The following is a 25,782-nucleotide window of genomic DNA, read 5'->3' on the forward strand; positions in this document are numbered from 1 at the left end:
ATGTGGGGCTCGAAATAATGAGATTGTGACCTAAGCTGAAATCAAGAGTCGATGCTTAACCTTAACCCTTTTAATTTGGAATATTCTGGGTGACAAAACTTTAGGTGGGTTTATTTCAAAATTTGGGGCATTTTTAAAAAATATGAATATCTTAATCATTTGGCCAATAAAATATCCTTTCAATATATAAAATACCTAAAATTAAATGTTTATAATTCTACATGCATTTCAGAAAGGTAGATAAATATAACTTTAGACATTCTGATTTGACATTGCAATTAAAATGCATTTAAGATTTTAAACTTACCTCCTCCTTGTATCCAACCATTCTGTACTATTCGATGAAAAATTGAACCCACGTAATGTAGCCTGATGCCACGTTGAGAATACCCTGCTTTTCCTGTGCACAAGACCTGAAAGTTTCTACATGTTTTGGGACATGCATCACAGTATAGCTGCAAATAAAGATAAGAGGTTTCAAAGATTAGATATTTAATATTTTGACAGTTACAGATTCCTGCCTCCACCCCCCACTTATTAAAAAAACAACAGCAAAAATAAGTAAAAAAAGAAAGAACAAAAAAAAAACATCTTACCTCAAAAATCAACCTTCCAATTGGATGCAAATCAATAGAAATGTCCAAGAACACAAAATCATGCTATTAAAATTAGGGAGAAAAAGATAATGCAGGTCAATGTCTTAGAAGAAAGTTTTAGAAATGAAACTACCACAGAATAATGTTTTTGGTGATAAGATTTCAAAAGCATTAACAGTAGATAAGGTAATAGCAAAGTTAAAAGAATGACTTAAGGAAGTGTGTTCCATTTGATTACATGAAGTCTTTACAACCTAAATAATACACTTGCTAAAACCCTGGGGTAGGAAGCTTTGAATCACATTAACCTGTCACATTGGACCGAGAACATGTGACCTAGATATCCCCTACTGTGCAAGCTAGGTGTAGGAAGGAACACTAGTTGGTCCCTTGGTGGGGGACAAGAAACAGACTGGGAATTTTCTATCCTGAGTAATATTGGGAAGCATCCAATGTGATAGCCATGGATTTGGTTGCCGTATGTTCTGGTTTTTCAGAGTCAGCACAGAGTAGGTAACCAGAGTCAGGACACATCCTGTCTGAGTGGGAAAACAGGGACGCCATATCCAGAGGAGGTAGGGGCCTCAGGGAAAGGAAGACAAGATGCTGTTGTCTTCAATTCTGCCTTTATGTTCCCAGATGCCCCCCTCTTATTTTCAATTGATGTCCTTTCTGGTAGAGACAGCTAACATTTGTGTGACCTTGTCTAGCTCTACAAAGGAGCATCTAAAATGAAAACACCAGTCTCCATTGTGGTAGCATTCATCTGCGGAGCAGAGCACATAGGGTACATTCCAGATCTTGGGCACCATTCTCATGCACAAAAATGCCACCTGATTTAACAAGCTACATAACGTGCCCTGCCTTATTTCTTAAGAATTTAGGAAACATAGACGAAATCAGCTATAGGGTATCATTGTCACTACTTCATGTCACTTTAACTTTTTTTTTAATTAAAAAACTGTATTAATATTGTGCTATCTGGCATCCAGGAATGAAGTATTATATCCATAGTAGTTATAATTTTAACTTTTTTGTGCCTGTCAGCTTCTGTACTACAAGTTCTTAGTTATAAAAGAATATTACAACTTTATCATGAAGCATAATATAGTAAACTTCATGGGCTTTGGAGAAAAGAGGATATATTGGAAATTACGATTGACTTATGAAATGGGTAAGTCCATTCAGGCATCACTAAACTTCCCTTTGTGTCAATATATTAGTCAGTATATTATCTTTATGCAGTTATCAAGAGCAGAGAATTCTGAAAATTCTAATGAAGAGCAAATGAGCACACCACCAGCTGATGTGGTGGTTTGCAGCCAAACATGCAAACGTCATTGCCTGGTATATCGGTCCAACCCTGAAGTAAGCAAGTCCCGCAGCACGAAAAATCTCACCTCTGCACAGAAAATCTAAGGTTTTTCTCTGGAATCAAAGTCCTCCTCCCTCACTGCCATTAATTCAGGCTGTTATTATCTCTAGTCCACATTACTATAGCAGTGTTCCCAAGTGGTCAACCTGCCACCAAGCTTTCCCCACTCCACCCTGTTTTTGCCCTAAAACTTTTTCTAAGAAAGCAAGATTATGTCATACTCTTTATGAAAAGTTCTGTTGGCTCAGCTTCCCTTCAGAGGAAAATCTAACTCTTTAGTTCAGAAAGGACAGTAAGTACAACCTTTCTTAGTGGACGCCTTTGTTTGCTTGTTTCCCCCCTCCTTAACATCCGAATACCTTTCCTCTTTGGGGAATACCTCACGGGGACCCACCATCCCCTAACGACACTAAAGGGGCCAGATCCTCCCTCTCCTCACTCTGGTGAGAGCTGGGGTACAGGGATGTGACCTGGGCTGGATTAGTCAGGCGCTCCTGCCTGGGGCCTTGGATCTCAGGGAGCGCTGCAGAGACCCCAGTTGAGAAGGTGGCAGTGTGAACCCAGGGCCGGTGGGCACCCATAGCTGCATCCGAGTTGCACATTTCTGGGACTTGACTCTGGCCACGTTTTCCTGCTGCCAGGCCTTCCACCTGTTTTCCAAAACCTGGTTGTCCGGCTTTCCTGCCAATTATGAGGTTACCAATATCCTTCCCAGGCATACCTTTCTTTCCCTTACGTTAATCAGAGTGGTTTGGTATTGTTGGTGACTAGTACTCTCATTTTCCCAGCCTCATTTCCTATTAATCGTGGCCTCCTTGCTGTCCCCTGCCGTTCCCTGAGTACGCCATGCACTCTGTCCTTTGGGACCCTTGTCCTACTGTGAACATTCAATTCCTCCCCATACCTCGCAGTTTCCAGTATTTTCCAAGTGCACTGTTTATTCAGGCAGACATTCCCTGAGCTCCAGATCTTGTGTGAGGCAGTACAGTTAAGAGAGGATAAACAATGCAAGGTCTTTGCCTTTTTACTGCTCAGCATTGTAAAATCCTAGCCCTGGGCCTTCCCATGGGCATAGGCAACTATAAGCATGAAATGATCTTCAGCATATGTGCTTGTTACTATAACAAAGTTCCTGGGCAAAATTACCAAGTACTTTTACCTCTGTTGCCGTTCTGCCCTGTGTCTGTCTCTCACTCTCCTGGACCTTAGGCTTCATGACTGACCTTTGCCCTCGGAAACCCCCTAGGGCCAGAGCTTGCCTGGTCCAGCTGCTGCCCACCTGTCATGCTTTAAAATGTCACCTTTCTTCTCAACTGAACTTCCATTCTCAGTGCAGTACCTCTCACTTAGGTGTTAGAAAGTACTAATTAAAATGTTTCATACGAAGGGTGAGTGGATAATAAGCTGGACCTTCTCTGAGCAGGGGGAGGTGTCTTTGTGTTTTAAAATGGATACTCAATGTATAAATCTCTAATGCGGAATAGAAATGTTTGAACAGGGACACGTCTCCCCCCCCCCCCCCCGCTCCATGCAGTCTGCCTGCCGTGAGACATGCTTGCTTTACTCACCACTGAGCCAAACCCTGCAATATTATGTATAATCCTTTGCAATTGAATTAGAGGTCATTGAGAAACTGGAAACCTAGTCTCCTACTATTTATATTCCTTTATTAGGATATCAGTAATTAATGCTGAATCAATACAAATGATCAAAGACTCCACTCTTTTTCTTTAAAAAGTAGTGTAGGGGCACCTGGGTGGCTCAGTCGGTTAAGCCTCCGACTTCGGCTCAGGTCATGATCTCACGTTTGTGGGTTCGAGCCCTGCGTCGGGCTCTGTGCTGACAGCTAGCTCAGAGCCTGGAGCCTGCTTCCATTTCTGTGTCTCCTTCTCTCTCTGCCCCTCCCCCTCTCATGCTCTGTCTCTTTCTGTATCAAAAATAAAATAAAACATTAAAAAAAAAGTGATAAAAAGTAGTGTAACTTGCCTTGGTATCTCTTAAGAATTTAGCAGAATAATCCACAGTAAGTGCCTCATACAGTTCAGGGGTCTTAAAATCAACTATATCCCACATCTTTTGAGCCCATTTCTGAAAATCAAATGCATCACCCAGGAATTGATTGTTAACGAAACACATCACGTAGGAAGAATATTCCCAGATCTCATTCTTGAGTTCCTATAAAGAAAAAGGATAAAAAGCTGTATTGGTGGGGGAAGTGGAGTAACCAACCTTGCTAAACCCATAGGCCAGAGCTTGAGATTGACTCTTTAACCTAATCTTTATTTTTTTTTAATTTTTTAAATGTTTATGTATTTTTAACAGAGAGAGAAAGAGTGTGAGGGAGGGGGAGAGAGCGAGAGAGAGTGAGCACACAAGTGGGCACAGTGCAGAGAGAGGGGGACACAGAATCCAAAGCAGGCTCCTGACTCTGAACTGTCAGCACAGAGCCTGACGCAGGGCTCAAACCCAAACACCACGAGATCATGACCTAAGCTGAAGTCAAGTGTTTAACCAACTGAGTCACCCAGGCACCCCTAACCTAATCTTTTTTAAAAAATAATTTTTTGCCATCTTTTAGAATTTTGTTCTCAAATAGAACTTAAGAACATATTTAAAAATCTGACATCATTGAAAGCAAAAAAATGGCCTAAAAGTAATATTAAAAATGGTACAGTAAAAAAAAAAAAATAATGGCATCGGGGTGGCTCAGTTGGTTAAGCGTCCTATTCTTAATTTAGGCTCAGGTCATGATCTCACGGTTCATGAGTTCAAGCCCTGCACCAGGCTCTGTGGAATTCTCTCTTTGCTCCTTACCCATGCTCTTTCTCTCTCAAAATAAATAAATAAACTTTAAAAAAAAGTTTTTAACGGTAGTCATAGAAGGTAAATCGTTATCTGGTAGTAAAAATCTGTGTGCATGGTATACTTGTTAACTTGAAAACAAAATGCAGTCTCTGGCTTCGTTTGTGAAGTGCAGTTTACTGTGTGCACACTTGGAAGGGCTTGGAGCTCTGAGTAACACATGACTTTCAGTGTCAAGGATGAAAAGAATGCTTTTTTGAGGGAGAGGGGTCAGGGTAAGGAAATGCCTCCTGGGGGCCCACAGGGATTTCTAGTGCACCCCAGGGGCACTGAGGGAAAGAGCTCACGTTTGCCAACACTTTGAAATCCTAAGCCCTTAAAATGAAGTGCATTCATGTGTTCATCCACACACCAATGGTCAACCTCCTAAACTCCAGTGTGTGGCCACTAAGTAATCCCCGCTCTGAAGAGATCTGGCTTATTATTACCCAGGGCCAGTCCTGGCAAAAGCATGAATCATTTGGGACAGCTGTTCTCAAAATTTAGCAGTCAGGCAGAATTATAGATCCCTGAGTCCCACCCATAGTTCCTGATTCTGCAATGGGGCCCTAGAGTTTGCATGTGTAACAGCATCTCAGGAGATGCTAACGTTGCTGGTCTGGAGACCACACTTCGAGGAATGCTGTTTGGGGAGCAGTTTGCTTCAGCTCCCAGCTCTTCTCCCAGATTTCATGTCCTCTGCCCGTGCCCATAACCAAAACCTGGTTTGAGGAAAAGAATACATTTGATCATGCAGGACTTTACATTACTCATAGAGCCTGTGGGTCAAGAGTCCTTAACTGTTTAGCTATATTCGTGTTACCACATTTTATAGAATGTAAAACTTCGAAAAGGGATATTGCTTAGCCTGGGCCTGGCTAACGTGGACATCTAGTTAGCCTGGTGGGAGGAATGCAGTAGAAGGAGCACTTTACTCAGCGGCTGGTGACACGGATGTCTTGTCTCCGTGTGTCTTCTGTACACCAACAGGCTTCCTCACCTGTCTCAAGACAGTGGGCTGGACCCGTGGTTTCCGTGGCTTTGCAGCACTGAGGTGTAAGATGTTGCCTTTTTTTTTCCGAGAGGAGAGAAAGGGCTTTCCAAAGGCCCAGAGGGCTAAGGGTGGCATTACGTTCTGCTGAAGCATTAAGGCCAGCTCATACCTAACCTCGACTGTGCTAAGAAGTACTACATGTGACGCAAAGCACAATGCTTACACTGAAGAAGGACAAGTACTGGCCTGAAACAAGAAAGTTAAGGTGACAAGTACCCAAGAGAAGAGGGTGGGAGATGGAAGGAAGGAAGGAGAGGGAATAAAGAACAGGTGGAAAGAAGCAGCGTTGATTATGGAGAAAGCGTCATCCAGGCCTCATGAGAAAAGCGGGAGGAAGAGAACACAAAACATCCCAAGGTCAGTAACCCAGGCTGAAATGGCGGGAAACTATGGAATGAAGTGCACACCAGTCTTTAAGAATACGGTGGGAATCTGTAAGAGGAGCGGGCGCAGACCACAGAGCATGAGACCCTGGCTTTCCTGTAGCTGGAGAGCATGATACTGGTAGGCAGTGTAAGTAGTTTGGTGATAAAAATTAAGAACATACTGTTTTAGGTTAAGGTGGCTCACTGTCCTGACCAGCTGTCCCAGTTTGCCTAGAACTGTCCCAGCTTAGCACTGCATTCCTGTATCACAGGAAACCTCTCAGAGCCAGGCAAACCAGGGCCACTGGTCACCCTAGTTGTTGTAAGGATTGGCGTTAATTCATACCGAAGTCAAGAGAATAGTGTCTGCCATATGACCCTAAATGTTTGCTACTATTCTATCTGAATTCCAGTGAAAATATATTATGGGTAAGAAAATGGTATGAGACTTAACAAATGGTATTCTTGACTCAGTCCTGCAGCAGTCATGTGACCACACAGTGAAATGGTCCCATCAAGCAACACTACATGATAACCACAGGATCACAGGACATCCTTGCGCAACAAAGAACAGAATAATCATAACTGCTCTGGTCAGGGGAAATGGGATTTCATCAGCCACTGGGGAGATGGGGTGGGGCAGGGAGACCAGGCTGGGGGTAGCAAGCAGGAAGTGTACCCCATGCCAGCCTCACTCCGACATGAAGTACTGCTGGGCCGCGTGCCACCTTGGAACCCAGAATGTCACATGTTCCAGGCAGCATTACCAAATGTTCAGGGTTGGCACCCAGGAGGAAACTGCTGTCCCGGGACAAAGTCTGCTGGCCCTGGGGTCTGGGGTTCTCCAAGGGTCTTGTTCGTGGGGAGAATGCAGAGAAGGAAGCTTTAATTAAGACAAGGCTGACCCATGGGGACTTGGTGCCTGGCGTCAGAGCTCCCGTAGGTCACAGCCTCACACAGCCCCTGGCTGTCTGTGCGGTACGCCACCAATACTTCCACAGTAAGGGCCAAGGGTGCCAAGGGGTCACAGGAAGTGTGAGTATGTGACGTGTGTGGGAGAGGGCTAGCCATCAGCAGGGATCAATAGCAGCACTGAGAGTGTAAAACTTACCTTTATTACAAAGCTTTCAAAAGACAATCCTGTAAATGTTTTACTTTTTCTTAAAATCATCCCGGTAAATGATTGAAATGATTTAGGGAAAGCATACGATTTAGAGAAATCAAATCTAGTTGCTCTAAAATTACTGCTTCAGTTTTTCCAAAACAATGCACAGGTAAATCATTTAGGCAAAACTGTGGGCAAAACTCATTTCCCATATCCCGAATATCCTTTACCTGTTTTTTCTCCTGTAGATATCGATCCCATGCAAGTTCTTGAAGAGGAACTATTATAGGATCTTCAAATTTGGATGGGTAATTACTCTTTAGACTCTAGGTTTCAAAACAGAATAATTATACATAAGTTCTCTTTTAAGGTAGAAATAACTTCCCCCCAGTTTTTATGGGGGCTTCAAGAAGTTTCACACAGTGGATACCCAGGCCACACAATCGGACTTAGATGCCCCCTGCTTGCTCCCAGAGGCCCCTGTGCTGAGCTCCATGAAGTCACTCCCCAGTTCACACAGGGACTCTGGCTATGTCTCTCGCTTGTAGAATGTAAGCTTCTTGAGGGCCAAGACTATGTCCTACTTTTCCTGTACTTCCACCATACATCTAGCACATAGCAGACCATCCATATATAGCAAATGAATGAACAAATGAACAAATAAATGAGTTTATGCCAATAGTTTTGTGATTTGCCATGTTCTTTTAGAACCAGTTTTGTCCTAAATTAAATTGTTACTAAACCTCGGTGGATCTAAACTTTCTTTTTTAATGAAAAGAAAATGTTACTTTCACTGCAGTGTTTTATTAGTTTCAGGTGTACAGTATAAGGCTTCAGCAGTTCCATATGTAACCTGGTGCTCATCCCCTATTTCACCCACTCCCCACCTCCTCTCTCGACAGATACTTTTAGCTAAAATACATAAATGTTATTATTTTAATTTATTGATACACAGATAATGACCAAAGGAATAGTGTTGTGATTATACCCCACAAAAATAGAAAATACTATATATTAAATATTTTAGGTATTAAGCACATTTTGGTTTAACCTTTACTATTTTGTCTATATGAATCAGAGAAAATTCCTACTGGTTAACAATTCCTGTCAAAAAATGTTCTGAGCCCTGACATGTTGCACTTTGCCTCCTGGTAAAGCAAGAGAAGGCAGGTAAGGCAATACCAATTAGGCCTCGCCTTGCTGAGAGGGTCCCAGTAGACGTGTCCACGTGGGAAAAGGGACAGCTGGCTGCTGCACTCTGTACCTTCTCCACTAAGGAAGGTGCTCAGAGGTCCTACTGTGATCTAAAAGAGGGCACCGGTTTGGCATGCTTCATCAGGGGTGGATATTCCAAGGGGGAGAGAGCCACGACGTGAGTGTATCCTGCCTACGGGACCAAGGGGAGCCAAAGAGGACAATGGCGTTGGGTCATTTCCTTCGTAGACTCCTGCCCAACCAACAGATGATGATGTGACCTTTGTTCCAGTGTCCGTGTTTGGTTTGAGGCAATTGTGTTTCTAACGGGGGGACCACCTAGAAGAACTAATAAGCCCAGTTGTTTTCAAATTAAGCATACTTAATCATACTTTCTTCGTAATTTAGTGTCTAGAACAGGCTACATCCCAAACAGAATCTATGTGATGCTGACTCTTCACAAATCTAAATCTCTGTCAGCGTGTTAGGTATTCAGGATTGCTCACCAAATGATCATGTTGAGAAATTATTCAAGGATCCTTTATTAAGATAAGCTAATGGCATTTACATCAATACATTTTCGTATTCAAATAGCGGTACAGTAGGCAAAAGCTTAAGAAAGGGAAAATTAATCTTATGAATATAACAAAGACATCATTTCCTCAACTTAGTATCCTCTACAACAGGGTTTGGCAAACTGTGCCCAGCAGGCCGAATCTGGCATGCTGCCTGTTTTTGTAAGGCTTGAGAGCGAGTTAGACTTTTTAGATTTTAAGCAGCTGAAACAAAAGGAATCATTCCATGTCATGTGAAATCATATGCAAATCAAATTTCAGTATCCTTAATTTTTATTAAAAGCACCACTCATTTACATATTGTCTGTGGCCACATTCGCACAAGTACACAGTCAAATAGTTGTGGCTGAGAGCCTATGGCCCTAAAGGCCTAATAATTTAATATCTAGACTTTACAGGAAAAAAACTGCCAACGCCTTTTCCACAGTGTGGAGCAGGCACAGAAAACATGTGCCCTCGGAAAAGGGGCTAAAGGAAAACAAGGGAAAAAGTCCCCCAACTCCTTAAATACAACTTAAGCCATAAATGTTATAGATCCCGTCAGTCCAGCTAACAGTCAATGATTTCTGTTTATTTTGATGATCCATGTATCGTTTAAACAGACTTCTCACTTGTTCTCTTCCTCTTGATGTAAACTTCACCAACTTCACAAATTGGCTACTGTGAGACTGAATAAAAAGAGCCTCATTTAAAATGGAGTCGGGGGCACCTGGCTTAGTGGGTTGACCATCCCCCTCTTGATTTTAACTCAGGTCATGATCTCTCAGTCATTTGATGGAGCCCCATGTGATGAGCATAGAGCCTGCTTGAGATTCTCTCTCTCTCCTTCTAATCCTTTCCCCCTTGCACCCTTTCTCTTTCAAAAAATAAATTTAAAAATTTAAAAGAAAAAAAATTTTTAATGGAGTCAGGAGGCCAGAAGGGGGAGCTCTCATGCCTTACCACCACTCAATGGCGGACACCAGTAGGTCAGGAAGAGATACACCTTGCACTCCCTACAGAAGTCTATTTTACTACTCCCGCAGCAGGCAGGGAGAAATGTCTCCTTTTTCTGCAACAAGCTTGGCCAATAAGATAATACCACAACTCAACCAGTGAGAAACTATCACCCCCCTGAACTCTCACCTTCTATCAAAGCAGCCCTGCCCAGCTTCTTCCTTTTCTCTATGTACCTCTCCTTTGATCTCCCATATTATCCTTAGTTTGCCATAGCTTATATGTCCTAAATTGCAATTCCTGTGTTATTACCAAATAAACCCATTTTGCTGGTAAAATAACCGGCTCTTTTAAGGTCAACAGTGACTGTTTCTTAATTTGATGCAATTGCACACAGCAGGCAAGAAGGCACGAATTGTTTAAAATTTCTTCTATTTTAGAACATTGTGTCAGCTATCTGGCTTGATATTTTGGGGGATACAAACATAGGGCATGGTCCTGGGAGTCTAGAGAGGTTCTGAAGAAGATTTTGGCATAATCTTACAATAGCATTCCCGGAGCACACCCCAGAGATGTGCTGAATTCTGCATTTCTACATTTCATACATTTCAATACTTATATATGCATAATATTTGTGCTGCACCATTACTAACCCGGCCAAATTCTTCCAATTGCTTAAAGTGTTTTTCCTTTGATATCGGCTGGTGTGTTTGCAAAGTAATATCTGGATTCTCCAAAGCACTTGTGGGTCATTTGTTAAGAAATTCCTTAAGCACCTAATTCCATTGGAATGTAGTAACTGCTATAGAAAATTTAAAGGAGAGAAAAGAAACCTTCCCAAATGAAGTTTCCAAAAACTTGGGAAGGGAGCTTGTAACAAAACAAAACAAAAACTGTAGTTATGCGGTATCACTTATTTCTAAACATTTTTTTCATGAATTTTTAAAATCTATAAATCACGTAAAAATGTGAAAATAAAATGTGGGTCTGTAGAGGGGGAAATTCTCCTCCTCCACCCAGAAAGGTTCTGAATTTTCCTTCGTTCGGATACCCCTTTAAAGGAAGCCCTCCTGGTACTGCAACGTCCGCCCGACCCGACCCTGACCCCTGGGAGGTACAGACAGACACTGCTCTGCCTGCAAGGACACCTCCCTACGTCCCCGAACTTCGATCCGGGTCACCAGGAGGCGCGAGACCGGGAAGCCGGAAGAGCACTTGTGGTTATTCTCGCGGTTACCTCGGCAGCGCTCTTCGCGATGTGAAAGCTGGAGCTTTTGAAGAGCCCCACCACCTTCACCTGCAGCGGCTGCTCTGGCGGTGACTTCGAGCCACATGGGGTCGGCCTTGGCCGGCACTGCTGCTGGCTAGCCATGGCGGCGCTGGGGATTGCTCCGAGCACAAACACTGCGCGTCGCCACGGCAACCGCGTGGCTCCGCCCCCGTCGCCGGCAGAAAGGAAGGACGCGAGGGGGAGGGGGCCGACGGGCGGGTCTTTGATGAACTTTGCGCCTGTTGCTGGTGAGCCGGGCGCGAGGCTGTGGCCCGGGACGGAGTTTCCTCGCAAAGGAACGGAGAGCTCCGCGTCCTGTGTGCCTCGACCCGGCTGGCCGCCGGCCCGAACTCCCATCCGGTATCCCTCCCCCTCAGGGACCTCGCGCGTGGCCCTCGCCTCCCGGCAGCACCCAACTTCGCAGCAGATGGCCTTTCCGGGTCGGTAGGCAACCAGTTGGGGGCCAGTGGGCCGCTTGCCCGGGTAACGTAGTCGGACCCCGGCCCAGGGCCTGAGCGGCGGGAGCTGGGAGGCCGCGGCCTTCGGGAGAGCGCGGGGGCGGGGCCGACCACCTGTGCGTGCCGCCCCGGGAGGAGGTGCCGCCTGCTCGCACCCGTCCGCGCTGCGGCCGTCGCAGGCTTGACAGTGCCGTCCCGCGTCCCCGGACCATCCTCGCCATGAAGCCCAACTTCTCACTGCGACTCAGGATCTTTAACCTCAACTGTTGGTGAGAGCGCCCGCGGGGCGGGGCGGGGGCTCCAGATCTATTCGCACCCACAGTCAGAGGGAGGCGGCCTTCCTCACATCCCGGCCGCGGCTCTCTCCCCTGTCCTAAGGTGTCCGGGTCCGGGGGCCATCCGCATTTCCAGGCCCACGCCTGGTCCCAGCTCCGGTGGAGCACGCAGAGCGGAGCGCCTCCAGCCATCACCTTCCCCGACCCTTCTCGTCCTCAGGGGCATTCCCTACCTGAGCAAGAACCGGGGTGACCGCGTGAAGCGCCTGGGAGACTTTCTAAACATGGAAAGCTTCGACCTAGCTCTCCTGGAAGAGGTGGGCAGTGCAGAACTGGTGTGGAACCCTGGCTGGGACGGGGGCGGCTGGGGGCGCGGGAGAGAACTTGTCCCGGGGGAGGGGAGACAGGCAGGCATCCTCACCCCTTCCCTCAGGTCTGGAGTGAGCAGGACTTCCAGTACCTGAGACAGAAGCTGTTGCCCACCTACCCAGCCGCACACTACTTTAGGAGGTGAGAAACCTTCTGGTCTGGGAAACTTTTCAGATCTGGAAACTCTTGGCCCTGCTAGCCCCTCCCTATCCCATTGGCACCCAGAGTCCTCCTCTGTGTGTGGGTGCAGACTAGGTGGAACCAGGAAAATCCTATCTGTTCAGCCCATCCCAGCTTTATGGAGTCACACATGTCACCCCACAAAGGCTGTTGCTTTGAGTGTTCCTCTGTGCTGATCTCAGCAACAGAGAGAAAAAAGTAGCTGAGACAAGCTGGGAGACCAGGGAGGGGAAGAGGGCTGGTATTTCTCTTTCTGCTTTTCTGGCGGTTAACTGGAATTTGGTTTACAGTGGCATCATTGGCAGTGGCCTCTGCGTCTTCTCCAAGCATTCAATTCAGGAATTCACCCAGCACGTCTACACCCTCAATGGGTACCCCTACATGGTAAGTCTTCTATCAGATTTCTTCCACCACCCTTTTCCACCTGGGGAAAGGGAACACATGGTAAAGGAGACAGCCTTTCTTGGGCTGCAGGGGATGGGCAGAAGGAGGGTAGCAGTGCCCTGATCCCTGCTCCCTCTTGCCTGCAGATCCATCATGGAGACTGGTTCTGTGGGAAGGCTGTGGGGCTGCTGGTGCTCCATCTAAGTGGATTGGTACTCAATGCCTACGTGACCCATGTGAGTGAAGCTGGCATGGACAGGCAGCCTGGTCCTGGGAGGGAGAGATGGGATCACTCTAGCTGGGCTTCCTGGGAGTGAGGTGTGGGGACAGGATCTCCTAAGGCTAGTAGGCAAGGTTTGCCCATCTTTTAACCAGCATGATTCAGACCTGTCTTTGAGACCCTCGCCCACAATCTCATCTGTTATAATCTCACCTATCTTGCTCAGCTCCATGCCGAGTACAGTCGACAGAAGGACATCTACCTAGCACATCGTGTGGCCCAAGCTTGGGAACTGGCCCAGTTCATCCAGTGTGTGAGCCTGGCTGGGCTTGACAGGGGAAGTGGGATGGGGTCAGGGGTGGAGGGGTGGCCAAGGCCCCACTTCTAGGTGGGTACAGCTGGTCAGGGAAGAACTCCTGCCTCACCAAGCTCGTTCCCCCAGCCACACGTCCAAGAAGGCCGATGTGGTTCTGTTGTGCGGGGACCTTAACTTGCACCCAAAAGACCTGGGCTGCCGCCTCCTGAAGGAATGGACAGGGCTGCACGATGCCTACCTTGAGACCCGGGACTTCAAGGTGAGGACCTGCCTGATTATTTCCATGCCTACAACCCCAGCTTCTCTCCTCCTTCTCCCCTAAGTCGTGGCACGCACCCCGTATTTGCCTAGGGCTCTGAAGAAGGCTATACGATGGTACCTGAGAACTGCTACATCAACCAGCGGGAGCTAGAGCCGTTTCCCCTTGGCATCCGCATTGACTATGTGCTGTACAAGGTCAGGACTCTCCCCTCAATGTGTCTTCACCCACTGTGTCTCTTTGTCTTTCACCAGTTTGTGCTTTGTCCACCTGGTCTAGTCTTAGATCCCTGATGGCTTGAGAATGGGAAGAGGCCTTCAAATAAGTTTCTCTCTGGCCCTTACTTTTCCTAGGCAGTTTCTGGGCTCTACATCTCCTGTAAGACTCTTCGAACCACTACAGGCCATGATCCTCATGGTGGCACCCCCCTCTCTGATCATGAGGCCCTGATGGCGACTCTGTGTGTGAGACACAGTCCCCCCCAGCACACCCCCAGCCCTACTCATGGTAAGATACCCCCACCCTTTCCCTGGGTCCCTCCCCACCACAAGGCAGCCCCTCCACTCTGACCCTCTCTCTCCTGCCCCACTACCCTGCCTTGTTCTAGGTTCAGCAGAAAGGTCACCATTGGTCAGTGTGTTAAAGGAGGCCTTGGCAGAGCTGGACCTGGGCATGGCTCAAGCTTGCAGATGGGCCACCTTCGCTGGCTACGTGATTGGTCTAGGACTGCTGCTCCTGGTGTTGCTGTGTGCTCTGGCAGCCAAAGGAGAGGTCCGGGAAGTCGCCATACTGCTCTGGACTCCCAGTGTAGGACTGCTGTTGGGGGTGGGGGCGGTCTATCTCTTCCACATGCAGGAGGCCAAGGGCTTATCTAGGTCCTGGGCGGAGCTCCAGCATGTGCTGGGCAGGGCAAGGGAGGCCCAGGACCTGGGCCCAGAGTCTCAGCCAGCCCTGCTCTTGGGGCAGCAGGAGGGGGACAGATCTGAGGAACAATAAAGCCTGACACTTTTGTGGCTCTGTCTTTTCCTTGTAGAAGCAGTGGTTGGGGCCAAGGTCAGTATGACTGTCATAATATAGAGTGTCCGGCTCTTACACCTCTGTCTGCTCTGCATACCCTGCATCTCACCTGCAGGCAGCCAAGCCCTGTGTGTCGCAGGAACATTTTTATTGTAAACAGTAAGGCCCCTTCCCAGGCAGCCCAGATGAACAGGGTGGCACAGTCCTCGGGTGAGGTGGTGGTCCTCGTAGGGAAGAGGGCAGGTGGCCCCCCGTCTGCTAGCCCTGGGCCCCCGGCTCTGAGGCCAGCTCACTGAGCCTGCGTTCCTCCTGGAAGCGGATGAGTGCATCTCGCTGGTTCACCACATCCAGCAGCTTCCTCAGGACCTGGTCCTCAGCCTGCCGGTCCGCAGGGGTCTTCAGGATTTCTGATGAAGAAGACGAAAGTTAGAGAACAGGGAACTACACAGGGAGGCAGGAAAGGCACAACCTAGTCCTGGCCTATGTGGCTTCCACAACTAGGTAGGAGTTGTGTAAAATGAGGATGATCACTGTAAAAAAAACCCATTGGTTTTCTAGCATTGTTTAGTAGCAGCACCATTTTAATTTTAGATTGATCGGTTTATATATATATATATATATATATACACACACACACACATATATATGTGTATATGTGTGTGTGTATGTATGTAATATCCACATATGTATGTAATATCCACACTCGACGTGGGGTTTGAACTCATGACCTCGAGATCAAGAGTTGCATGTTCTTCCACCTGAGGCAGCCAGGCGCCCCAGCTAAGCACCATTTTTAAAGTCAATCTTAGGTAAAAGCCCAGTTGTGCAGCCCTGATTGAACTGAAGGCAGAGTAGGGTCTTGGGGCCCCATTCTCTGGCTTCCTCCTGAAATGTCTCAGAGGCACTCAGACTGGAGGACCATGTTGCTTGATCAGTGTCTGCGGTCACGTGTCTGCAAACACCAGCCCCATGATGTCTGCCTCTCTCTACGCCCCACCTACCTTCCCGGTTCATATAGCCTCGTAGCTCCTGGTCCAGCTGCCACTGTTTGTCCTCCAGTTTCAGCTCCTGCACCCTGTGGAGGGCAGGGATTGAAGAGGCACGGCTGTCCCAGGTGCCCAACGAGCTGGCTAGGGTCTGGCTCATGCCACTGTCCCCACCCCCTGTCCCTTACGTGATCATGAGCTCTGCCTCCTCAGCCACTAAGCTGTTTTTCTTCTGAACGAGCTGGAGCAGCTGTTCTAGCCACAGTGTCTTTTGCTGTTCTGGGGATCCTGATGGGAAGGAAGAGTGGGGGACTGTGGTCAGGTGGTCTCTAACCAGGGTCACGGGTGTCGGGGGCATGAGGAATGGAGCCTGTGGAGGCAGGGCCTGGTGGGGTGAGGCACTGCTGGGGCTGAATGCACAGCTAGGAGGCAGAGGGATGTCCCAGCTTGGCCCTCCTCTCTTTACTCACTGCTCTGGCTTCTCAAGGCCAGCTCCAGCTTCACGCCCTCAGCCTCCAGCTCCCTTAGAGCGGTCTCAATTTCATTTAGTCTCCGCTGGACGGCCTGAGGGGTGCAAGACAGGAGGCCCAGGAGTCTTTGGATTGTTCAAGAAAGAGCAGCGGAGAAAGTCTGATCCCATGTCAGGTCTGACCCCGTCAGAGCTTCTGCAAAGCCCCAGACCCCTCACCTGGGCCTTGCAGAACCGCTTCATCTCCTCCTCCCTAGCACGGCGCAGCAGAGTCCGCCGCCACGTTGGGTACTTGCTCATGGTGCCTGAGTTCTTGGCCAAGATCTGCAGAGCCTACAGCAGGGTCAGGCCGGTCAGGGGTAGGGCCTGGCCCCCCTGTTGGATAGGGGCCAGGGAAGCTTTGTTTGGAAGGGAGGAAAGCTCCTGGGCTGGCCGTAGGTAGGGTGAGTTCTGGTAGAAAAGACTGAGGCTTAGAGACCTGAGTCACATGGGGAGAAGACATTCTGAAAGACTGGCTCAAAGCGGGTGGGGGCTTTCTACAGGTCTATCCTGTGGTCGGCGGTGGGGGGCCTACTTCCTGGATGTGTGCTGGCTTCCCCAGAGTAGGTGGCCAGGTTCCTCCTGCTCACCTGCTCTGTGTCTGAGTCCAAAGTCACAGCTTCCTCTTCCTCCATTTCCTCCTCACTGGAGGATGGTCTCTCTTCCTCCTCCTCCTCCATGGCCACAGGAACTGAACAGAGTAGACATGGCATGGGCCCACGCCTCCCTTTCCACTCCCCAGTACTTCCCTTTCAGAAGTCCTGGTACCACCCGTGGCATCCCTACTCTGGATGTGCATGTCTGGGCAAAGCAGTTACCTTGGGGGCTCTGGACTGGCATTCCCCAACCGACAAAGCTGCCTTCCAGGGCCTGGCGGGCCAAGGCAAGGCAGCTGCGGGGAGGCTTGGGTGGGGGCTCCAGTTCCGGGTCAGGGGTGAGATTAAGTGAGGACAGCTGCTTGCGTTCTGGGCTGGACAGGCGGATCCGCTGACGAGTAGGCTGGCTGGGGCTTGGGACAGGACCGGTCTCCTCCTGGGGGGTGACAGCAGCTGAGGGCCCTGATGGCATGCTGTTTTCATCTGGTGTGGGGAGGTCCTGGAAAAGCCAGCACGTGGTCTGGTCAGCCATCTGCCCATTGTGGGGCTGAGGCTGCCCCTTTAGACAACTGCGGCTTCTGGCATTCATTCACTTACGCCGTTTACTGAAACGTGTCAGGGCAGTGTTCTAGACACTTGAGATAAATCAATAAGATAAAAACCCTGCCTTCACGGAGCTTTGTCTGGAGAACGTCCAGTTCCCCCAGCAAAGTCGGCTGGGCTTAGATCCCTTGACTGTTTCCCACACTCCAGCAGTTTCACAGCTTTTACCTGACTCTCAGGGCCTTGGTCACTGCCATCCTCCTTCTGGCCTGTCTGGGGCAGGTGCTGGAGGCAGTAGAAATGTCCTGGGGAGGAAGAGAAGGGGAGAAGACATGAGGGTGTCGGGGGTGACAGGACTTCGGATTTGTAGGTGAATTTCTTCTGGTGTCCTGGTTCCTTAGAACACATTTAGGGGTTTGGAGGGGACAGAGAAGACCTTGAACCCAGGGGAACTCAAGTGCCATCTTGAGCCTGTTGCCACCTCATGCTCAGTACCCCCACTTCCCCTGCAGTTTCAAGATCCTTGTCCCAAGGCAAGGCCAGGCCCAAAGTGTCTGTGGAGATCTCCCAGGCCCCCTTACCATCTGCGGGGTGCTGCTCATAGCCACCCGGCCACAACGTGGCCTCACAGGTATGGCAGCGGAAGCAGCTCCGATGAAAGAAACGGCCATCAGCACAGAGGCGTTCCAGGATGTAGAGGTGTTCCCCACAAAGTGCACACATGTCCCCAGCGCCAGCCTGCACCAAACCCCAGACCACAGGCTCAGCTGGGGTCCGGGCCAGCTTGCAAAGGTCTTCCTGATCCTTGAAACACCGCTCCTTGGCCTCCCCAGGCCTCTGTCTGCAGACAGGGCCCCCTTGCTCACCTCTTGGTGTTGGGATGGGGGTGTCTGGGGTACACCAGCCTCTGGAACAGGTGGCTCCTCAGTACTTGGGGTCTTAGCATCTACCTAAGGAGGTAAGTGTTTGGGCGGGGAGGTAGAGGAGCTGGAGAGTGGCTATGTGTAGAGAATAGAAAGGGCTGGAAGAGAAGCAAGACAGGAAGGGAACCGAGATGGGGGGGAGAGAAGGTTATAGGGCCTGGGGTAGGGAGCAAGACATGAGGGGACAGGACATAGACAAGAGTACCCAGGGAATAGAGCAGGGGACTGTCCAGCTCCTACATGCATTTACCTCCAGGCGCGGCTTCTTGCCACCAGTATCCTCCCCATTTTCCTGCAACAAGTCCTACACTCTAAGCATGGGAGCTCTGAGCCCCAGCCTTCCCCCTATTCTGAACCTCCTCCCCATCACCCCAAGGATTCCCACTAGCAGTGTATTGCCCTGCTGCAACCCTGCCCAGACTCCCCACCTTGGCACGGGTCCGCTGCAGGGTCCTGTGCAGTTTGCCAAGGAACAGCACAGCACTGGAGGTCCCCGGAGAGCTGGGGCTGACAGAGCCTGGCAGGGTATATGAGAAACCAATACTAGAGCCCCAGAACAGACCGCTACAGTCCAGCCCGGGATACCTCTCTCAGCTGTCCCTCAGAGGGCGCCTCCCACACCCCCGTGCCACCCACCTACCCTCCAGGCCACCTGGGTTGTGGGCCATGCTCTTGAAGGCACTGTGGAAGTGGCTGAGGTAGGCGATGAGGCCCAGCGGGTCGCGCCCTGCCACCACTGCCTTTGCAGACAGCACGGGTGTGATGCCCAGCTCATGTTCCGCCATCCTCAGTGCCCAGGCAGTCGCTTTCAGGGCATCCACCCCCTGCAGCTCTGACGGTTCCCTATGGATGTCGCGGAGAAAAGCCAATCGGAGACTAGAACCTGACCCCATGCAAGGGGGAGAGGATGGGGAGAGGGCAGCAAGCAGGGGCTAGTGGGGTATAAAGGGAGCATAGGGCATGAGGGGCTAATTCTCTGATGTACACACTCCCTCCCACTCCCCACCTGCCCAGTGACAACTTTCTGGCCTTGGGGGTGCTCTGCCACTCACAAGCCTCCCCTACTGAATGCACTGGACTCTCACGAGACTCAGGCAGGGAAGTGATGTAAGCAGGACTACCAGCAAGAGGTGGTCCTGGCACTCAACTGTGTAATTCCTACACAGTGGTCTCCCCACCAGTCCACACTGCTTCAGGTAGAAGGAGGAACAGAGGCATGAAAGAGGGATGGACTGCCAGGGACCCCTGAGCCCAGTCTCCAACTCACAGCAGGCCAGGCCGCAGCCGGTGCACCAGGGCACACAGAGCCAGCCCGTCAGTCCAGGAAGACGACAAGTCGGTGACATGGACACCCGGGTACCCAGCCGTCTGCTCCTGGCACCAGCGTAGCAATTCCTCCTGGGTGCCTGCCAACCCTGAGAGAGGAGGCTGTGCTGTGCTCAAGGGCCCTGGCTCAAAGGTGCCCCGGGCGATGGGCACGGGGGTCAGTATAGGAGGTGGAGGCAGGACCCACCCCTGCAGGGGCACCAACTTAACCCTCACTGCTTTCATCTCAATTTTTTTTGGAATAAAGTGTAGAAATGAAATCAGGTGGAATCACTAAAGCACCGAGGGCAGGAGGCTAAGCACTGAGAGACAAGGGACTTCCGAAGACTCAACTGGAGGGCAGGTCTGGGGTCTGCAAGGCTGGAAGGGCAGCACAGCTGCCGTCAGCCACTCTGGCTGTTGGGGCCAGAGAGGTCATTGAAAAACTGATATCCTGCACCCAGACCGGACTGCTGCTGTGCCCCTCCACTCTGCAGGGGCCCCCAGAAGCCCCCACCATCAGCTCCCAGCCCAAGGCTGCAGTTGTTCTGATGGTTGGTGCTTGCACTGCACTGGGTGATAAGTACTGGGGACACGGCCCCTGAAGGAGGGCTTGCTCACCTGTGGCTGGCTTTCCTCCATCTATCTTGTCACTCTTCTTTCTCACAGGCTCCTTGGCCACCACGTCATACAGGTCTTGTACCTAAGGCAGCCCCTTTCAGGTCTCAAGGCAGGCTGACAGCCTGCCTCAGCCCAGGGGGGAGGGGCCCACGTGGGGTAGGGCTCGCCCACAGGGGCAGTGCCAGGGGCTCTGACCTGATTCGGAGTCACGGCCCGGAGGTTCAGGTTGGGGTAGCGGGTGGCGGGGTCCAGCCCATACTGGGCCACGTTGCGGTGCATGTTGTCTGGGGATGTCTGTGAGAGGAGCTGGTACAAGCTCTCCCTGGGGGAGTAAGGGCAAGGGCCAGGGCACAAGGGGAAGCACGAATCAGCACCCATCTCTCAAGAGCTACCAGGCTCTTTTATTCTCTTGCCCGTGCCCCCCATCTATTCACCCAGCACCCCCACCCTCTTCCTGATCCTAGTCCTATTTCTACCCATGCCCTCCACACACCCCCAACTCAGGCCTCACCGCTCTGCCAACACTTCTAGGGGCCCAGCACCCTCTGCCCACCGCTTCACCATCCAGGCGGCATCAAAGGCTGCCAAGAAGCCCCGAGCCACTCCAGTCCCCAGGGGCCAGAAGGGCTGCAAGGTTAGAAAGAAAGGAAACAGAAATGGTTCAGTGAGAGTCCCAAGCCCAGGTGCCCCCAAAATCATAGCTGAGGAGGCCCCACATCACACCAAGTAGCCCTCGCTCCTCCCCACAAAGAGCATACCTTTTTTTACCCCCTCCTTCCCAGGAGGCAACCTTCCTCCCCCCACCATGGAGCCCCTGCGCCTCCTCACAATGAGTCCCTGCTTCTCGAAATCCCTCCTCCTCCTCCCCCAATCAGGAAGCCCTGACCCCTCACCTCCACCAGGCAGTCCCCCACCAGCCCCAGCAGCAGGCGGGCGCCATGCTTCTCCTGCACTCGAGCAGAACTCTCTGCCCTCATCATGCTTGTGAAGTCAAAGGCAGCGATATCAGGCCGCCCGTGGGCGTCCTTGGCAAACTCCAGCTTCCCAAGCTTGCCGTTGGTGGCAAAGTCAGCAGCTGCCCTGGCAAAGCGCTGCAGAGCCTCGGGTACCACATTGGCACTGCCCAGCAGGCGGTCAGTGTCCGGCCAGTCCTACAGGACAGATCAGAACCAGCAGGGTCAGCTGGGCAGCCCATCCCCTTGGGCGGAGAAGGTGCACATACTGAGGCCCTACGGGAGTGCTTCCTCAGACTACCGAGCAGGTGAAGGCTGAGCTGGACTAGAAAGTCCAGCCTCTCATTCTCCAGCCCCTTCCTCAGGACTCACCCAAGCCCCATTCTGCCCTCCAGGCCTTTTACCATTACTGTTATAGTGCACTTGCTTTGGACTGAGTCCTGAACCTCTCAGCCTCAGTTTCCCCATCATTTAGAGATGACACACCTAACTTCTCAAGGTACTTATGGGAATTTAGGTGAGAAAATCCATATAAAGTTCTCAACACAGTACCTAGCACATAGTAGGTTTTCAGCTGGTTCATTCAGCAAATATTTACTGGGAGCTGACTATACACAAGGCACCCTTCAAGGCCCTGGGAATCATCAGCAAGCAAAAAGGACAAAGAGACAAAACCCCTGCCCTCATAGAGCTTACCCATGTAGCTCCATGGCTGGCATAGGGGTTGGGATAGGATGCAGGTTGCCATGGAAATCCCAGGGAAGAAGAGCTTGTTGAGGTGGAGAAAATGTCAGGACAAAGGCAGAAGAGGACAGGCTCCCTCCACAAAAAGGGGGGTGGGGGACACTGTGTCCAGGGCTGGCCTCTACCTCCCAGGGCCCGCTGCCCAGCCCCTCCCTGCCTGGGCCCAGGCCCCACCTGACGCAGCACCCCCAGCCGCAGCAGGCATTGCTTCTTGGCTGTCATCACAAAATAGTGGGTGTCATCCTTGTAGTACACAATGTTCTCCAGATCAATGCCTGGGGGAGGACAACACAGGGGGAGATGTGTCTCCTTCTTACTCTGTGTCCCCTCTCCAAACACCCCATCCCATGCTTGACCACAGCTTAGACTGCAGTTGAGTGTCCCCTGCACATGGGCCCATGGGTTCTGGTGGCAGGATGGATGGACCACCTGTCCTGGGCCGGGGAGGCCTGAGGACTTGGGAGTAAAAAGAGAAACCTGGATGGGTGGCAGCTAGGAGACCTGCGCCATGCTTGCAGATGAAAGCTGGGCTTCTCTAACTGGGATGTGTACACCGCAGGGAGGCAGGCATTGCAAAGCCAAAGTAAATCTAGAGCATCTTCTTGAAGCACACTTTCATTTTTAATTTATATCACTTTTATATTAAATCATACATAAAGAGGGTGCCTGGGTGGCTCAGTCGGTTAAGCATCAGACTCTTGATTTCATTAGGCTCTGTGCTGACAGCATGGAGCCCGCTTAAGATTCTTTCTTTCCCTGTCTCTGCCCCTCCCCTGCTCATGCTCTCTCTCAAAATAAATTAAACTTAAAAACATTTTTTTAAAGTCATATATAATGAAGCACAAAGCAAAATCCCATGCATTTGTGAAAGATTTCCGAGACGTCTCATGCTGGGCAGCCAAGTGGGGCTGTGCCTACTGAATCACCCGGGCCACAGGTTCTTTGCAGGTGAGACCACAAAGTCAGAAAGTGTGTGATTACCTGGACTGAGAACAGGTTAGGCAGGGAGAGGAAGCAGCCAGCCCACAGTCAGTCAGAGGGAGGGGAGATCTACTAGAGGAGGTCCCAACCTGTGGCTTTGAGCAGGTTCTGGAAGAAGCTCTGGTTGTAGATCCTGGCCACGCCGCTGATCTCGGGCACCTGCGTCTCTTCCACCGTGCGCCCATTCACAAAGTTGACCGTGATGCCAATGGCCAGTTTGCCACGCATTTCCCGCACTGTGAAGCCTAGAAGTGGATGCAAGTTGGGGAAGGCGGGTATTGGCAAGAGAATGAGGGTTATGAGAGCCTAGAAAGGCCCAGGAGGAGCCCAAGATGCTGACTTCTTTGACGGAAAGGACCACTCACTCACCTTCAGGGACGAATTTACCTCCAGCAGCAGAGATAAGAACATCAAATTCATAGTTGGCCAGTTGGGCTGGGGGGCTGGGCTGGAGCTGGGCACGCCAACCACAACCTGGCAGGAGATGTGAGAGGCACAAAGGTGTGGAAATCTGAAGGGGCCCCTACATTCCCAGGACAAGCCAGTGAAACAAATGCATAAAGTGCTTTGTAGTTTATGGTCTGGCAAGCAATGACATACTGTCTATTAAATTACACCGTCACAACAGCTGTGCAAAGTAGGTGAGGAAGGACATATTGTACAGATGCTCAAAATGAGGTTCAGTGTGGTTTGCACAAGTCCACACTACAGCAAGGGTGACTCGGTTGACTCTCAACCCCATCCTTTTTCTTCCACAGGCCAAAATACCCTTAGCAGATGGGAGTCCTGGGAGCAGAGAAGTACTTACCCTTTTTGGGAGGGGGCTGGAGGCCAATGAAAGTGACACCCCAATGAATTTCCACCCCCAGGAGTAGCGCCACTTTCAACAAAAGCAGCTGAAGCTGTCGGATGCCTGGAAGGGAGAGGAGATTAAGACCAGGGACCCCATGGCCGCACAACACTCTGCCCCTCTGCCCAAGCACTAGTGTTCTCCTGGTCAGAGCTAGAAAAGGTCTTAGAGATCACTCAGTTCAACTGCCCATTTTACAGATGAGGAACCTGAGTCCTTCAGGTCATCTGGCTGAAGTGAATCTTGTGCCCTCTTGGCCGCCCCAGCAGCTCCCCACTGTCTCTAGACCCAGGCTCACCCGCCCCTCTAGGCCACCACATGGTGCTCACTGATGTGGTCCAGGGTGCCTGTGCAGAAGCGCCCATAGAACTTCTTGGCGCCGAGCGCTCTAAGGTCATGGATGGTGAAGGGCCAGAGGTGCAGCACGTTGTGGCGAGAGAACTTGGTGCGCTTCTCCACCAGCACCACACGGGCCCCCAGTAGTGCCAGCTCCACAGCAGCCCGCAGCCCACAAGGTCCAGCGCCCACCACCAGGCACTGGGAACACACAGGGCGGTATGGGCATGGCACCCCATCTCCCTCCTCTGAATCCCCCCTCCAACTGTCCAAGCCCCACCCCGGCAGCGCGTATCCACCTTGGTGCTGGCGCAGGCCCGGCCCTGCTGGTAGTCAGGCTGGCCTGCTCGCTTGTCCAGTTTGGCCCACAGCGACTTGGCACTCCAGTAGTTGAGCTGGGCCTTGATCTTGTGATACTGGGGTAGCCCCCCACCAGGCTCTATCCCTAGGGCCCCGCAGAGCCCCTGGAAGCTGCTCAGCACATCCCGGCACAGCTGGGCCTGCAGAAAACTCTCGAAGTGGGCATGTGCTGGGTTGGTGGAGGTGGGGGAAGCCATGGAGGCCCCTGAGGCTCCCAGGGACGGGAGCTGATGAGCAGAGACAGGCAGCTGCTGGAGACAAGGAGGGAAGAGCAGGGGAATAGGCTGGAGGAAGGAAGAAAGGAAAAGGATGGGGAGAAGAGGAAAGCAGGCTGGTGTCCCCCAGGGGACTCTGGGTCCACCCCAGATTGGCTCTGCTCCTCTCTCCCAGCCCACTCCCCATCTGCTCCAGAGACAACTCCTATCCTCCCACTCCAAGGAAAATTTGCCAAATTTGGAAATGGAAAAATCAGCTGCCTTAGGCACAGTGGGCAGGCGGGGAGACAGGGAATCTCCAGCTCAGCACTCCTCTCCAGGGAGCCAAGCTCCGCTCCATCTCTGGAACGCAGGGAGCAGGAATTCTCCTCCTGCCTTGATGAGGCCCTGGCAGCTGGGCGTGGGAGAAATTCTCAGACGTGGAGAGGGCAGGCAGCCCACAGGGAGAGTTTTCCTTGCTGTGCACACAGGGACAGACCTGAGACCTGCCATCTGGCTGCAGAGCACACCTACTGCCTCATCTCACCCCTCGCCTCCCAGTGAGGGCCTCTCGATGACCTTCGTGCCACGCTGGCACTCGTGATTGCCTCTCGAAGAGGGGAAGGCAGTCTCTAACTGCTTCGCCCCCTCCATCCCGCCCCCCAAACTACCTCAACAAACAGCCAGAGGATGTTGCGACTGACTGAGGTTCAGGGAAGACTAGATCTATTTCTGACTCACTGTGGTCAAAACACTTCCCCTGTGACTGGCAGCTGCTCCAGTGGGCCCCGGGGGTGGCTGGGGGACGACAGCCCGGTTCCCTCCTCCCAGCTTCCTCCCACTAGCATTGAGGCCCCGCCCCACCCCCCGTGCGTCCCAGGCGCCCTCTCCCAGGAATCTCCCCAGACAAGGCCTCTCTTTGTCCCCCTCTCCCTCGCTCGGGCCCCCACGCAACTTGAAGGACGTCGAGGGAGCCTCCCACGCTGAGACTGGGAGAAATAACAGGGTACAGAGAACAGAGTTGCCCACGGGGAAACGAGGTGACATCAATAGGGACATGTCCTCAGAGCTGATGTCCTCCCCCGACCCTCTC

At 51.1% G+C, this 25,782-nt stretch overlaps 3 protein-coding genes across 9 annotated transcripts in view; 1 reads left to right on the forward strand and 2 right to left on the reverse strand.

The window, feature by feature from the left end:
• PPIL6 (peptidylprolyl isomerase like 6) overlaps window positions 1–11,857 on the reverse strand; it is a 33,070-nt gene extending 21,213 nt beyond the window's left edge. The window contains exons 1-5 of one of the 3 annotated variants that reach the window (XM_029943664.1): window positions 11,279–11,857; window positions 7,567–7,662; window positions 3,958–4,146; window positions 597–659; window positions 308–455 (exon numbers count right to left, since the gene is read on the reverse strand). In XM_029943664.1, coding sequence (XP_029799524.1) covers window positions 308–455; window positions 597–659; window positions 3,958–4,146; window positions 7,567–7,662; window positions 11,279–11,668 — 886 coding nt within the window. In that variant the 5' untranslated portion in view covers window positions 11,669–11,857. The remainder of the gene's footprint in view (window positions 1–307; window positions 456–596; window positions 660–3,957; window positions 4,147–7,566; window positions 7,663–11,278) is intronic. The other 2 variants (XM_029943662.1, XM_029943663.1) reach the window with 2 other exon arrangements.
• Window positions 11,497–14,785, forward strand: SMPD2 (sphingomyelin phosphodiesterase 2). Its single transcript, XM_029943661.1, has 10 exons — window positions 11,497–12,038; window positions 12,265–12,361; window positions 12,478–12,554; window positions 12,884–12,977; window positions 13,124–13,213; window positions 13,424–13,506; window positions 13,640–13,772; window positions 13,865–13,969; window positions 14,126–14,279; window positions 14,380–14,785. Exons 1-10 carry the CDS (start codon window positions 11,989–11,991, stop codon window positions 14,766–14,768), a joined length of 1,272 nt encoding a protein of 423 aa, XP_029799521.1. The 5' UTR covers window positions 11,497–11,988; the 3' UTR covers window positions 14,769–14,785.
• Window positions 14,786–14,916: 131 nt separating this feature from the next.
• MICAL1 (microtubule associated monooxygenase, calponin and LIM domain containing 1) lies at window positions 14,917–24,982 on the reverse strand. 5 transcript variants are annotated; one of them, XM_029943670.1, is made up of 24 exons: window positions 24,435–24,982; window positions 24,129–24,336; window positions 23,758–23,862; window positions 23,319–23,423; window positions 23,039–23,194; window positions 22,143–22,243; window positions 21,165–21,422; window positions 20,783–20,898; window positions 20,467–20,593; window positions 20,272–20,353; window positions 19,613–19,760; window positions 18,986–19,188; window positions 18,774–18,862; window positions 18,596–18,649; window positions 18,289–18,372; window positions 18,004–18,160; window positions 17,651–17,727; window positions 17,102–17,378; window positions 16,874–16,974; window positions 16,464–16,577; window positions 16,246–16,339; window positions 15,964–16,063; window positions 15,791–15,864; window positions 14,917–15,196 (listed from the first exon to the last, which is right to left on the reverse strand). In XM_029943670.1, exons 1-24 carry the CDS (start codon window positions 24,690–24,692, stop codon window positions 15,048–15,050), a joined length of 3,237 nt encoding a protein of 1,078 aa, XP_029799530.1. In that variant the 5' UTR covers window positions 24,693–24,982; the 3' UTR covers window positions 14,917–15,047. The 5 variants fall into 5 exon arrangements, with proteins under 5 accessions (XP_029799530.1, XP_029799531.1, XP_029799528.1 ...); XM_029943671.1 differs by having other exon boundaries at window positions 18,596–18,637; window positions 18,998–19,188; window positions 24,435–24,981; XM_029943668.1 differs by having other exon boundaries at window positions 18,596–18,637; window positions 24,435–24,777.
• Between the last annotated feature and the right edge of the window lie 800 nt (window positions 24,983–25,782).

This window comes from Suricata suricatta, chromosome 7, assembly GCF_006229205.1.
Source record: "Suricata suricatta isolate VVHF042 chromosome 7, meerkat_22Aug2017_6uvM2_HiC, whole genome shotgun sequence".
Lineage (NCBI taxonomy): Eukaryota > Metazoa > Chordata > Mammalia > Carnivora > Herpestidae > Suricata > Suricata suricatta.